General features: G+C 39.5%; 1 protein-coding gene across 7 annotated transcripts in view; it reads left to right on the top strand.

Annotated features, from left to right (window-relative positions):
• The window catches only part of LOC117946140 (protein spire homolog 1-like), a 55,295-nt gene extending 41,692 nt beyond the window's left edge, over window positions 1–13,603 (top strand). For 2 of the 7 annotated variants that reach the window (XM_034874024.1, XM_034874022.1), the window contains 9 exons: window positions 2,433–2,596; window positions 2,709–2,802; window positions 3,296–3,438; window positions 6,532–6,714; window positions 8,958–9,095; window positions 9,921–9,991; window positions 10,108–10,135; window positions 11,613–11,938; window positions 12,552–12,894. In XM_034874024.1, coding sequence (XP_034729915.1) covers window positions 2,433–2,596; window positions 2,709–2,802; window positions 3,296–3,438; window positions 6,532–6,714; window positions 8,958–9,095; window positions 9,921–9,991; window positions 10,108–10,135; window positions 11,613–11,938; window positions 12,552–12,801 — 1,397 coding nt within the window. In that variant the 3' untranslated portion in view covers window positions 12,802–12,894. The other 5 variants (XM_034874023.1, XM_034874027.1, XM_034874021.1 and 2 more) reach the window with 5 other exon arrangements.
• Window positions 13,604–16,024: the final 2,421 nt, after the last annotated feature.

The raw sequence follows: 16,024 nt of genomic DNA, 5'->3' as shown, positions 1-16,024 counted from the left end.
TATTGGGACCTAACAGCACATACATACCAAATGGTGGAATTTACTTATATTAGCTTATAATAGCCATCCTAATAAAGGAGGTGTCCCCTTTTAGGTCTTGGCAAAACTCGCAGTATGCAGGATTTGTTCCGTACTGGACTAGGTAAAGTATGAGCACCGGTGTGGTTTGGAAGGCCTTATTTACCCTTAACCCAACGGCCTTGTCTGTCTGCCTCTTGGGCTGTAAACTAATATACTCTATGCTCTGTTTAAATATTTTATATTATATTATTTCCTATCCAGCACATAGGTAGAGTGTACATTATGGCTCATTTTGGCTGGTTTGTCCGTATTTAGTAAAGTCTAAAGCCTGGCGATGTAGTTCCTTAGAGTGTAGAAAAGTTAGTTTACGTTCTACATTTACATTGCTACGTTTTGGTTTTTAAGCCAAGTTTTGAGCCAAAAGAGATCTCAGTGCTCACACGTTGTTTCAGCTCCACTAGAAGAACTAATCTTCAACTAACAAGCCCAAACACCATATCTCAGACACATTATTGTACTGGGCATGTGCGGGCCGGGGTGAACAGTTGGCAGCATGTAGGCTCCGCCCATTACTGGCAATTGCCACGGTAATATGTTAGCTTAGTCTCAGAGAACGAGACGTTAGGACCCAATTAGGCGGCCAAACGTTGGCGTCATTGTCGGTGTTTCTAAAGGTCTCCATTTGCAGCCATTGGTACTGCAACACATCCCCAGAGATTCCAAACCAAAACAGGGTCAGAAGTGTTTTAGGTGTAGGGGATATGAAACGCCAGAGCAGGAGGAATGCGATGTAGAAGAAGATATTTGTTTTTAAACCAAAAGGTAGCAATGAAGACGTAGCCTTAGATGATTAGCTCATGTGGATTATTTCCCCACAAATCAGAAGAAAAAAGGAGAAAAGTGAGATGATTCAGGGCTCCCATAGATGCTATCAGCACTCCCACGCCCCCTTTTCTCACACTTCCTCCCTCTAACCCCCCCCCACCCCCCATCTTGTTAAGTGGATCATCAGTTTCTATCTTTGGACAACAACTCCTCTCTCAGTGCAGAATGAGCTTTCATTTCAAAGATTCAGCTCCCCTGAAAAATAACGATACACCCGTGCTCTGTATGTAACACCAGCCCGCTCCGCTGCCTCCCATCAGACCAACTTAACTCACCCTTCCCCACCTCTTCAGCCTTGAGATGGATCTCAAACCTCAGTCCTCTGTGTAGGATTCATTGCATCTTTTCACCTCCCATTAAACATGTGATGTGATTTGAAAACTAGGGATAGACCAATTATCGACCTGGCCGATAACCCTGACCGATATTTGGCAATTAGCAGATTATCTGTATGAGTGGTTTGTTTTACCCATAACCTGTCAATGTAATTAATTAAAAAGTGTTCTACTTGGGCTCTGCTACAGCTCTGTAAGCAGTCTGTAACACCTGCAAACTTCAGGAAGCTATTTTTGTTTTTAATTATTCATTTTTGAGTCTGTACTATGTTTAAAGTTTAAGTTTCATTGTATAATTGCTTAAAGGTCCCATAACATGGTGCTCTTTGGATGCTTTTACATAGACCTTAGTGGTCACCTAATACTGTGCCTGAAGTCTCTTTTATATAGACCTTAGTGGTCCCTTAATACTGTTTCTGAAGTCTCTTTTATATAGACCTCAGTGGCCCCTAATACTGTATCTGAAGTCTCTTTTATATAGACCTTAGTGGTCCCCTAATACTGTATCTGAAGTCTCTTTTATATAGACCTTAGTGGTCCCCTAATACTGTGTCTGAAGTCTCTTTTATATAGACCTTAGTGGTTCAAATTCTCTGGTTGGGCAAAACATAGAAAGGGGCGGTAACCTCTCCCCTTATGACCTCATAAGGAGCAAGATTCCATATCGGCCCATCTGAGCTTTCATTTTCTCAAAGGCAGAGCAGGATACCCAGGCTCGGCTTACACCTATCACCATTCTAACCACTGGGGGACAATAGACAGGCTGGGGGTTCTATGTTAAAAAACCTGATAAAGGGAAATTGTCATGCCATGGGACCTATGAAGCATGTAGAGAAACTTCCAAAATGTTAATTTTGAATAAAAAAAATTTAATTTTCACTTTAAATGCCTATTGGTTACAAATATCGGTATATGGTTTAATTAACTACTAATAATCGCCCTGAAAAATTGTTGGCCCTGAAAAAGCAGTATTCAGTTGGACTCAGTTGGTCCATATACAGAGGTTGACTCCTCGACGCAGCAGGCGAACCCTCTCCCCTTTCATGTCTCAAATAAATGCAAAAAACATTCTTAAAAAAACGAAAGAATAACACAGGATGCAAAGAATCATACGAGGAATTGTTTTGAGATTCATGCTGAGTGCTTTTTCACCTTTTTGTCTGACTCGATCTTGTGTATGGCTCTGTGCAGATGACTTTAGTCCGTACATGGGCAGGAGGACGTCCAGCTCTCTGTCTCTATCCAATGGATCAGCGTGTCCCAGGGGAGAACCCTCTGGATCTCAGTCTGTCCCTCCGAGGAAAAGGCTCCTGAAGGCTCCTAGCCTCGCCGAGCTGGACAGCTCTGACTCTGACGTCAGTATGATTGTGTGTGTTTGTGTGTGCGGGATGGATTTTTGAAGAAGGGACATCTGGCTAGTGCAGCGCAAAATCATGGTTAAGGTGTTTATGTGTTCCATACATTCAGGATGAGACTGTCGGGCGCAGATCAGCCAGCAGCTCCAGCGTGGCGACCTCTGTGATGGATGATACGTCCCCAGAGAGTGCTCTGGGAAAGAAAAGTGAGTCAGGAATTATTTCTACAACGCCTCAGCTAAACCACACACTGACAGTAATCAATGAGTTTTAATCTCACAGCCTTCACCAGCCATGTTTTCTTGGAGATTTGATAGTTAGTTTCAGAGGTTCTCCTTCGAAGGTAACTCAAACTGCGTCGGTTACGAAACTATGGGAAACGCCTCTAGCGTGACATAGTGTTGTAACCGTTGAGTGTCTCGTTCCCCTATCTCGGGGAACAAGGGTTACATACGTAACCTGAGATGTTCCCCTTCGAGGGGAACTCGAACTGCGTCGGTTACGACACTATGTCACGCTAGAGGCGTTTCCCATAGTGTCGTAACCGACGCAGTGTCTCGTTCCCCTATCTCGGGGAACAAGGGTTACAAACGTAACCCAAGACGTTTTTGAGCCTTTTATGAACAAATAAGCCTATACTCGACCAGTTAAGATGCCTCCTTTTCTCTCTTTTGCCTCTTTTTCCTCTACAAACACCAGCGCCCCCCATGTTCCTGCCCATCTCTTCTACACCCCAGCCAGAGAGGCGTCAAACCCCCCAGAGGAGACACTCCATCGAGAAGGAAACCCCGACCAACGTCCGTCTGTTTCAGCCACCCTCCAAAAAGAGCTCCAAGTCTCTGGTGAGTCCGACATCTTATCACACACAGTAGATGAAATGGACCTTATTCCGCACAACGTTTTGGGGGTTAATACAGCAGGAGCAATTCATTAACATCCTCACCAGTCACTTAAAAAGGGAGACAAAAAGTCGGAGGAATGGACAATAGGCATGCCAAAGGCAAATGAGAAGGGACTGAAACTAACCACTCTGTCGCCGTTGTGGTTTTCATTTTTGCGCTTCCCTGTTTTATTTGGTTAATTAATTCCTTAATTCCTTTGTGTTGATTGCTTGCTGTTTCCCTGTCATTTGTTCTCAGTTTCCAGTTTCTGTATTGCTCTCTCCATTCTGTCCCTTCACTCCATGTCTCTGTGTTGTGGTTCCTTGTCCATGGTTATGTTTTACCCATGTTCTTTTCTCTGTTTTCCTAGATTCATCCTTATGTATGTATGCATTACTCTGGCTATCACCAGTCAATCCTTTGGTCTGGGAAGTCTGCTCTGTATTTTTTTGCACATGAGGCTAGATAGTCATAGTTCAAATGACTTTGTACGCGATTGGATAGTCCTTCAACCAATCAGACCAACGATCTGGGTGACGTACTTTGCAGAGCCGGCTGGTAGTAAGGCATCCTTCTTTTATAGGAATTGTTCCAGGGCAAGTTTCTGTTCTGTTTTCAGAGAAAACTTGCCTTTGAAATTTTTTAAAACAGGTCTTCTGCGCTTTGTTGGCCGCCATCTATCATCATCATGTCATCACGGCAATAGAGCGCCGATGGATAAGCCAGTTTGTGATTGGTCCCCCGATTTATAACGGAAGCAGGGTAGAAAAATGTACAGGTTTCCTGCAAATCTCCGGCAGATCGTTTCCTGTATCACGTTGTAGTGTTCAGCTTCACGTGTCTTTGTCTAGCTTTGGTTCCTATTGAGTATAATTACTCCCTAATGTCTTTCACCTGTACATCTGACCTTACGCCCCCTGTTTCTTGTTACATCCCTCATTAACCTATGTATTTAGTCTATGAATCTTATTTGTGTGTTTGTTCCTAGTGCTCTTTTTTACTCATGTTCCTGGGGTTTCCCTGTTTTCTGATTTTTGAATTATCGCCTGCTTGCTTGCATTGTAAATGTATTGTAGGTCATTGAATAATTCAAACGCTCCCTGTTACCTCCTTGGATCCAAACCTGCAAACTCCTGACACATGACACGCTCACTGTCATCTCTCTTACCCTCTCTCTCTAAGGGAAGGTCCCACTTTATAATAAGGGTCCATGAATTATCATGAATTCATGCATGACTTCATGCAATCAGTGTACATATATACTGTACTGATGAATTATAGTGTTGAAATGATGATGAACTAAACATTACTTCCTCATTAGTTCATCATATTTGTGGCCCTTCAAATAAAGGTGCTTACCTGATCCATCTTTAGCAAATCGATAAATAGGAATATGATTAATGGTGGTGTAAAATTAAATCTATTAAGAATTAAAGAAGTGCGGCTGGCACATGTACTTTGAGATGCAGAGGTTGACGGTTTGAATCAATCTGTGACGATTTCCTGCATGTCTTCCCCCTTCTAAATCTAGCTGTCCAGTTGAAAATTAAAGGTGGAAAAGCCCAAAAAATAATTTCTAAAATAAATTAAGAAATGTGTTGGTAAAATGAAACTAAAGTCACTAAATTTACAAGAAACTCACTATACTGCAAATGCATTTTTATAGTTGCTTTATTAACAATATAAGGCAAACTGTAAAGCCTAAGCACTTATCCTTATTATTTCTTGTCTTCGTTCTGGTGATTCATTACTGTTATCTGTCCCTCAAGTCCGGACTGAATTAGGAAAAGGGGCGTTTAAGTACGCGGCCCCCTATGCATGGAATCAGCTGCAAATTGTCCTGAATCTTCAGGAGATGGTTTCACTGGCTGCTTTTAAAGTACTTTTAAATGACATGGAGGCTGAACACAATGGCTGTAGATGTTATGATTGATTATTCTGACGATCCTTGTTGTTATTCACTATTGTTGAAATTTAGATATTTTATGACCTAGTTACTCATTATTTATTAACAGCATAAAGTGTTTTATGTTTTATGTTCATGATATATGTTATTTGTTATATGTCTGCAACCTTGTTGTTTGTGCTGCTGCTTATCTTGGCCAGGACACTCTTGGAAAAGAGATTTTTAATCTCAATGAGGTTTTTTTTCTGGTTAAATAAAGGTAAAATAAAAATAAATAAATAAATAAAAATCCTTACTGTCTGTACACCTGAAAGGTCCAAAATTATTATTTAATCTGCATTTGTTATTTAAAAAAAAAGAGATGCCTAAATAGACGGTCTGACTTTGAGTGGGTCACAAAGACGATTGCATATTCCACCATTAATCATATCTTATTCATGTTAAAGCTTTAGTGCAGAACTTTTTTATATTAAAAAAATGTCCGTTACATTCAAGGCATTGCGAAATGAGTTGATACAAAAATAATGACGACTATCAGCTCTACACAACTCTCTCTGGCTGTCTTTAGACATGGTGTCGTCCGGCAACTATCGCACGCAGAAACTCAAGTGAAGACAATTCTTCTGAAGAGTCCATCATGTTTTTTGAATCCTCCGTGTCCTCCTTGGCTACTAGCAACTGTGTGGAGGAGGGAAGGTTTGTGTCATGTGGCTGCAACAACAGAGGTGTGGTCATTACTAAGGGATTCCTCACGGGGGCGACAGGAACTACACACTAAAGCTTTAAAGATGGACCAGGTCAGCCTGTCACTTTGACTACAGATTTACCAATGTAGAAGACATAAACATTATTAATAAACCAGAAATCATAATGACTGAAATACCTTAATTGATGCATTAATTAACATGATGTTCCTGCATTAAGTCATTCATGAAATACTATTAATCCTTTTACATTACTGATAGTTCATGAAGTACTACATGAATTAATTCATTCACGATGATTCAAGTACCCTTATTTTAAAATGTAACCCTTTTATTTGCGTGACGTGTGTCGGATATCTATCCTCTCCTTTTTTTCTATCACCAAATCTACTGTGAATGCTTGCATGTGACTTCATCAAACTGCAGGAACCTTTTTTCATTCAGGTGGGGATGATAGCATCCTATCGTCCCTGGATACCCCTCCTCCTCCTCCTCCTCGGCCCTTCTTCCTCCACCCTTCACCATTTGCAGAGCTCCCACCCTATTGAGGCGTTTGTGTTGGGCTTGATGAAGGCCGTTTTTGCTCTGTGCAGGGGCGTTTACGTCACAGGAAGAGAGTCGGCCAAGGTTTGCCAGTCTCCCTCAGCCCGTCCTGGCGTAATAACTGTAGCTGCCCATCCTCTCCTAACACTTCCTGTTTCATTAGACATCATTGAGCTATAGAGCAGGCTGCTGCCATTACAGACTGTTCTTATCTGAGGTGTGATCGTACAGCTAATATATACTGTATACATATAAATATTAGTGCTGTCAGTTAAACGGTTTTAACGTGAAACCATTTTAACGGCATCAATTTTTTATCGTGAGATTAACGTTGTTTTTGGCCTAGCAAACCGGAAACAAAACAACAGGCACACCGCACATACGTCGTCTGGGCTTGCGAGCCGCCCAAAGAGTAGTAACGTTACGTTTTGAGTAGAGGGCGAGCGCAAGACGCCAATATGGACGCCGATAAGATTCTGGATGGAAAGTTTCCTTTTTAAAAGTTTCCAAATGTTCCTTTGACGAGACCAAAGTGATCTTTGTGTTTGGTTGTTGTGAACTGAGCTATCATGGCAGCACGTCCAATCTGAAATACCACCTGATGGCCAAGCAAACAGCTGATGCCAATCCCCCCCCCCCCCCCCGCCCAGTATTCTTTTCACCCTTTTATTGATACTGAGTGTTACATTATGTGAGAGATTATTTGCTCCACGTGATAATCCTAGTGTGAAATTGAACACTACAGTATATCTACAGTATACATATATATCTACAGTATGTCTACTGACGTGTGCCAATGTTGTTTTAAATAAAAAAACACTTGCACAAAGCAAGCCAATGCACTTTTCTGCGTGGATAAGAGCCTTAAAATGAGAAAAAATGATGGGACAAAAAGAAATCAAGGGACAATTAGAATAGGTCAAGATGTGCGATTAATTGCGATAAAGAGCGAGTTAACTGGGACGTTAATGCAATTAATCGCAATTAAATATTTTAATCGTTTGACAGCACTAATATAAAGTATATATATAACAATCATTTAGGTATTAATCATACATTTCCCTGCTTTGTATAACATTTTAACACTCAAACCAGATAGTTAGCTTCAGCTGAAAGTCATTTAATTTCATTTTGAACAAATGATTTTTTTTGCTGATGGTGGGATGCATTTATGATAACATTTCTATTTTGGCATTCATATTTTGGTGTATTTGTGGCACTATAGCTATAAGATCTGTTTGAGTTATTCTGATGCCTCTGGTTCAGTGTCACAAACCGACTCAAAGAAAAAAATGGTGTCTACAAAAGTTTGGGCATGCACGCCATTTTTTTGTTTTCTGTTATTTTGAAAGTGGAAATGATGGAAATATATACTAACTTTTTCTGACATATTATACAAATGTCTAATCTGTCATTTGATGCCTTTTAGCACCTTTTATGCACGCTAAGACAAAGTTTTACCTGGGGTGCCCAAACTTTTGAACCCGATTGTAAGTGACCAAATTGTTTTAAAAAAAGCAAAAAAAAATGTCTTGGAAGGACAACAAGTTCATGGTTGATGGAAAGAAAACACAAGGGTTAAACTATTAGGATCCCCCAAGTGATGAGCACCAGAGAGATACTTTTTACACACTCGAGCAGCACATGCAGACTGGATTGGGACTGTGGTTATTTAAAAAGTTACGTAAGTCTGCTACCAGGGAGAATGTGATACAGACACAAAAAAGCTGTCTTCCTAATCCTCCAAGTTATCCCACCTCTCAAAACGAACCTATTTTACAGGGGACTTTACACATACTAAGATTTAGGTTGTAGGTTGCTAGGTCCTTTTTCTTTTTGATGCACCAATGGCTCACCACAGGTTGAATTCTCACTATATGTCACATTAAGTCACATTAACTATAGCACAATGCTTCCACCAGTCATAGTCCACCAAACGAAACTAAATCTGTACAGCTAAGGCTTTCATTTGTCCTCTTTTTATTACACAAAGTGAATAAATGTTTCACATGGATACAGTAAATACAGATAATATGAAATGGGGGAAATAAATCTAATCACGTTGGAGTGGGCCTTTAAGACAATCATTGTCCCGCCTAGGATTGCTGATGCAATCTCGTCTTCCGATCACTCCAGTTGTTTACGCATCATGAGTCCTCTCTAAATCTGCCTTTTTCTTCATGGAACAATGTCACCCAAATGTGGTAGTCTGGTCTCTGGACCCACACAAGCTGCACTGACACTGAGCCCTGTGTGTTGGATCTGCTGTGGCCAGAGTCACTCACTGTGTGTGTGTGTGTGTTTGTGTGTGTGTGTTGTTCTAATAGGAGGAGTTCTGTTTCCCTGTGGAGTGTCTGTCTCTGACGGTGGAGGAGGTGATGCACATCAGACAGGTGCTGGTTAAGGCCGAGCTGGAGAAGTTCCAGCAGTACAAAGACATCTACAATGCTATGAAGAAGGGAAAGGTAACTTTGCCTGTGTCATGTGACGTAAAAAAAATGATGCGTGTAATAAATACACCAGCACTTTTCGCACTTTGCACTTTAATTATTACAGTTGTCTGTGCTGTCATGTATGTCTCTCTGTTGTGTTGATCTCATGTTTATGTTGATTTTATTTTATGTTGATTTTAATGTTTTTTCTGTTATATGTGTACTGTATGTTGTGAAGCAACAGATTGTAGCACTATGTCCAAGACACATTTCCCCTCTGGGACAATAACGTGTATTCTATCTATTAATCTAACGCATCATGTTATAAAATGTCAAAATGTAATATACATTCATGTAGACTAATGGAGATGTTATTCTCTGTTTCCTGCCTAGGGACTTCAGATGAATATTAGCTTTTAGCTAACTCTGGTACTGCTAAGACAGGAAATTGTCCCTTTCAAATAAATAAATAAATTCACTTCATTATGTAATAACACCCGCATTATGTAATAATCTGCCCCATTTTGTAAGAAAAACCTGAACACAATATGTTATTAACAAAAATAAAAATTACATAAGGCAACGGGTCTTACAAAATTCGGGGGGTTTTGCGAAATGCGGTAGATTGTTATATAATGCATTGTTATTACATAATGCGTTGTTATTACATGATGCGTTGTTATTACATAATGCGTTGATACACACCCTTTATGAATGAGTTGGGCTGTACTTTTCTCGATCTCACTATAAGGGAAAATGCACATGCCGTATATCTTTCTTCTGACTTCCAACTTCATACATTTGGTCAAATGTGATTTCTTTTTATTCTAACGTGGTCTATATCTCTTTTTTTTGCAGCTTTGCTTCTGTTGTCGAACCAAAAGGTTTTCCTTTTTCACCTGGTCCTACGTCTGTCAGTTTTGCAAAAAGTAAACCACCTCACATGATTATGTTGTCCTTAAAATTGAAAACTGTGACTTTTGTCACTGTGTGACTTTTTTCCATTCATCCCTTCACCTGTTTGCTCTCTCTTTTCTCCTTGCAGGCCTGTGTGTGCACAGTGCTGCAAAAAGGTTAGTCAGATCAGCTGCCCTGCAGCATGAACCCTTAACTTAAAGCATCCCCTACTACTACATATGTTGTATAAAATAAAGTTGCATATTAAATTGGGCCCACAATAACATGTAGGTCAGACTAAAGCCTTTATACATACCTTTTTTGCATAGAATAATAAGCTATTCAAATAGCCTAGGAATTGTTTGCATGATTTTATAAACCATGTTTAAATGTTGAACATACATTAGAGGCTACCTTACCTATATTTGCATATAATATGTTAGATTCATTTTAGGACTTTATATTTTGAGAAAGACTTAACAATAATTTGAAGGTCCCCCTGCATTGACTCTGAGGACCCCTTAGGGGTCCCGGACCCCCTGTTGAAGATCCATGCTTGGAGATCAGTTAAAACATTATTGCAATCAATCACATTGTATTGCTGATAGCTGTCAAAGATATATTTGGTATCATTACAATGTTTCAAGATGTTTATTTAATAGGGCTGGCTTAAAAATAATTAATTCTCCAATCAAAACTTTGCTTGTGTGATCTGATATCGATTAAAGGTGCCCCGCCACACGTACTTCATTACTTTGTGGTAATGTCTGAAGTTCTACCATGGACTCTGTAACATATTTTCTAGAATAAAAATGCCTTGGTTACCATGTTTTGAGCCATTCTAGCGTGGTATAGAAAGCCCACAGGAAGACTCCATTTGGGCCAGTTCTCATTCATATTCAATGAGCTAAGCTGCTTGACTCTGATTGGCTAACAGTATCCTTTACGCACTGCAACTGGGCAAGCTCATGAATAGTAATGAGCTCAGGCAACATGACATCAGATCTTGGTCTGATTTCTCCTCTTATTTCTTTTCAGTGGCTAGAGCTGACAGAGGAGGTAGCAGTTCATTTTCACATTTACAAAATAACACACACACATATGAAGCTAACATATTTCAAAAAATGCAATTAAAACGGTTTTGTGTGGCAGGGCATCTTTAATAACATCCAGAATTGATCTTAATTTATTCCTATTCACCATGGATGCATCTGTCATGTAACTTGGTGGATTATAAAAAAAATCATTTAAGGGTTGCTTCTTGCTTGTGTAATTTATAGCATAAGCTCTCTGAGAATCTCCTTTATATCCAAGAAAAATTCATATTGTAACTCAAATTTCCCTGACCTAATTGATTGATCGAATCAAATAGGAAATGTAATCGAATCGGGACCTTGTGAATCAGAATCATATCAATTCAGGACAAAGATTGGTGATACCCAACCCAGTTATTGGAGTAGTTTGACAAAAGATTCGTAGTCCTTGCTTTCAAAATGGCACCAAAATAATCTAAACACCTTACCTCTGAGTTGTGAAGTGAGGACATGGCGTTTAATAAAAAATATATATAAATCCTAAAATTTTCATCAGTATTCTTTCTCAGTAATCATTATGCTCCTTCTCCATCACATTCATGGTTTCTCTTTCTTACAGATGCGGTTGCCATCCAAACCTTATTCCAGTTTGCCCATCTACTCCATTGGCTCAACCAACACTCTCCCCAGGGAGAGGGTGACTGGCATGGCTGCCGTAGGACAGGGACTCTCAGTGGTCGGAGGGCCAGGGTCGGGGCCTGGCCCGGGGGCGGGGGCGGGGCCGTCAGCAACAGGAAGGGCCACGGAGTCTCCCAAATTGAAAGTAGAAACAACAGGGGCATCTAAGGGAGCTGGAAAAGCCTCTGGAGCAGCAGCTGCTGCTGCAAAGTCGGAAAAATCCTCCGGAAGCCCGAGGCGCCACAGCATCCACAAGACCATATCCAAGTAAGAGGGAATGCTATTTCCTTCTGTAATGCAAACTCTATTGTAAAGAGTTTGTGTGATATATTGGTACAGTGGCCCCAATAAGATCAAAACACACACTGTAAAATACAACATTAAAAAAGTTCCAAAAATGCGGCAAATCATAAAACAAAAAACTGAAAACATGTGTGCTCGTAATCACAAAATGCAGAAAACACTTACAGAAAATGGATCTTAGCATCACTAACGTTACCTTCATGACAAAATGACATTTATCACATTTCACCAGTTTGGTCAAGCATATATATATATATATATATATATATATATACAGTATATATATACTGTGTGCATATATATGCAGTGTATATATCTATTTATACACTGTATATACTGTATATAATGTGTATGTATATATACACAATATATCTTCTATATATACACGTATATATGTATATATACAGTATGTGTGTATATGTAATGGATGAATTGATATCTCTTTCAGTTTAGGGGTCTTTAGCTTAAAACTTGTTGGAGGTTTAAACAATTGTTCAAAATCAACCAAACTGAAACAAAATCAACAGAAATAATAATATTACATAACGTCTTCTGATGCTGTCCTCCTTCCATGTAGGCTTTCAAAGCACGGCTCTCTAAAGTCTCATGAAGAACTGGAGCTCCCCTCCGAGCTGACAGAGGACTGGGCCAGCATGGAGGTGTGTGTAGACTGCAAGAAGTTCATCTCTGACATTATCGCATCCGGGAAGCACAGCCTGTCCCTGGCCACCAAGAGAGCTCGCCTAAAACGCAAGACCCAGTCCTTCTACTCCCCTAAAGGGAGGGAGGAGTACCGGCCATCTGAGCGAACAATCAAGGAGATCTAGAACTCTCACTCATCTAGCTCTCTGGCTCTTTTCAGCTACAAAGGCACAATTATAAAGTCTCAACATTGGAAATGAACTGTGAACGTATACTTCAATCAGATGGACGGTGTGGTTTTTGTTGCCGTGTCCTGAGCATCGTGTACAGCTCCTTTACACCTCAGCATACTTTAGATCTGCCAATCTATTTTTTTTTTTTTTTACACCATATCATAGATAATCCTTCAATCTCTGGCCACAGACTTTTGAGTGGAGGTGCGAAGAACTGTTGAGATGACAAATGGCGTCTAGTTATCCCAACTCACATTCAAATCAATAAGCACAAGACAGAAGGACTTCCTCAGACCTTGGCACTGCGGGCGACACCAGGCCGGCAGAGGGATCATATTGTACAGTCCTGACACTCAATATGGAATATTAAACTGTACATTTTGTATGGGCTTTATTTTAGTATTTTCCACATTTGTTTACAGTAAATGATTGTTCAAAGAAGTCACCCTCTGCTTTTAATTTTGACTTTTTATTTTGCTGATGATGCTCAATGAGACTTTCCACCACTGTCCCCTTTGCTAAGCACACTTGAAAGCATGCATGTGTTTGTTTTTTTCCTTACATCGTTTTTTGCTGTTTTTTTTCTTCATAAAAATCTGTTTTCCCGCGGATTTAGTGCCAAATAATAACATCTTTCTGATCTATGTCACCCAAAGAAAAGTAATGTCCCCCGATGTAGGTTTGCAGTTGTCATGCCACAAAATTATGAGTCATCCTGGGCTAAGCCGTGCTTATTAAAGCCTCTGAGAACGTGGTTTCACATCTTGATATCTCAAAATGAATATTCAGGACTCAATTAGCATTGAAAGTGAAAGTGCTCTGGCAAGTAGAAGTTGCAGAGGCTGATATAGCGTATCCTTTCTGTGTGTGTGTCTCTGTGTCCATTAGTCCCTATATGGGTCAAGCTTAAACAACATTTCCCATGATGCAACTCCACTTTTGTTAAAACATTCCTGACTGGTAAATACCCACAACTTTCTAAATCTACAAGAATCTAAGATCTGTCCAAAATAACCCTGATGACATCATCAGGGAGCTCCCTCCCGAGTCACAGAAGACATTTTACAACTGTCTTCACAATTCAATTCAATTCAATTCAATTTTATTTATAGTATCAATTCATAACAAGAGTTATCTCAAGACACTATACAGATAGACCACACTCCAGAATTTACAAGGACCCAACAGTTCTAGTAGTCTCCTCCAGAGCAAGCAACAGTGCGACAGTGGCGAGGAAAAACTTCCTTTTAGGCAGAAACCTTGGTCAGACCCAGGCTCTTGGTAGGCGGTGTCTGACGACCGGTTGGGGTTAGAATAGTCTTCACAGACTTCTCCTCCTCTAATAATCTTCTCTAATCTTTGTGTCAAATCTGAGAATTGCTCCTATAAGCAAACACCCCCATAACTGTCAGTTTAAACATTGCTAAACCCTGATTGGTGCAAGGAACTACAGGCCATCATCAGCGTCCAACCGAGCCCCGCCCACTTTAACAAGTGAGAGAAGCTTAAGCAAAACAAAAAACCACAGAAATCGCTTAAAAATAACCCAAATTATTCTAACTTTGACAAAAGTTACTGTCACTGATCGTAAGAAATCCATAAAAAAATATATTTATAAATATACATATATAGATATATATATTATTTTTTTTGTAGGGCCTTTAAAGCACATTTCTTAACCATACGTTCATGTTCATCTGCAACTGACTTCAATAACTCAGATGTGCAGAGAAACGGGTATAGAACATTAATACTTGCAGTACCATGTGGAGGATCTTACCTTTAAATAATTTACATGAAAAATCTACATATTTTAGCATTTTTAAAATTACCTTTGCATTGCAAATAAACAAATAGTACATATTAACTACTTTACTTTTCTTTACATTAACTTCCTGACTTGTATTTGTGTTGTGTAGAGATTATTACACATATCAAAGATCCTTTATACTAAATATAGCGTATTTTAAACAGCGGCAATATTAAACTGTACACACTTCCTGTCTCCTAAAAGGGCGTGGCCTCATTTGAACGTGTCATGAACGTCATGTGGATGAATGAAAAGTAATATTTGAATAATGTATTCATACCTTCTTTCGCTAACGTTGGATACCTGGATACACAGCTAAAGGACATACTTAGGATCACAGAGATTAGTATTGTTAGGGCATTCACGATCTTGCGAGAGTTGGGTCCCGAGACAGAAACAGAAGGTTCCGTAAAAAGTGGCACCAATTATATAATTTTGGGGACTATGGGGCAAAAGGATCGCTCATAATCGCTGTAGACATAATGTTTTTACGTTCACGTCTCCCATTGATTCTAATGGGAAACCCTATTAATTATACAGGCAGCAAAAAATAACATTATTGCAACACACACTATAAGTCTTAATGTAATGCCTTTATGATTTATTCTTCATCACATTCCTCATCTTCCTCCTTAAGATATTTCTGCCTTAAGAATTGCCTTTTATAATCACACTCATATGTTGAACATTCATCTACTGTAACTGTACATACTTTTCTAATGGTTTGTTTGTCGATCAGGTGTGTGTATGTGTGCGTGTATGTGTGTGTGTGTGTGTGTGTCTTGACAGCGAGACAGCTGTAGATCTGTGTCTCTGAGAGGGAAACTACCCCAGTACCGTGTGTTCAGGGGAGGAGTAGGACGTCCTCACAGTGTGACTGCATCATGCATGTACTACGGCGTAGCTTGTACCCTCAGTCTGTATTACCTTTAAGCTGTAACCCTGCAGAGAGCGCAAAAAATGACAACTACAACAATAAACTGTAATGCAATACTTGATCTAAGTATTTGTGTCTTATTTCTTCTATATTTAAAAATATGCAAACTCAGGATTTTTAGGAGGGGGGGATAAGATGTACAGGTGAACAGTGTTGGTGTGATGTAAACTATGTAGTGAGGTTGTGTTGTTCCTCGCTGCTGTCACATCAAATGCATGCCCATTTTACAACAAGAGAAAAAAAACAAGATTATTATATAACTTATATTAAAAAAAATGTAAATATGTAACATTATCTACTGTTGCTATAACAATAGGTTCACACATACTTGATTCAATTCAATTCAATTAAATTTTATTTATAGTATCAATTCATAACAAGAGTTATCTCAAGACACTTTACAGATAGACCACACTCCATAATTTACA

This window comes from Etheostoma cragini, chromosome 6 (genome assembly GCF_013103735.1).
Source record: "Etheostoma cragini isolate CJK2018 chromosome 6, CSU_Ecrag_1.0, whole genome shotgun sequence".
Taxonomy (NCBI): Eukaryota; Metazoa; Chordata; class Actinopteri; order Perciformes; family Percidae; genus Etheostoma; species Etheostoma cragini.
Note: the sequence above shows the minus strand (reverse complement) of the source record. Positions and strands in the feature narration are given on the sequence as shown.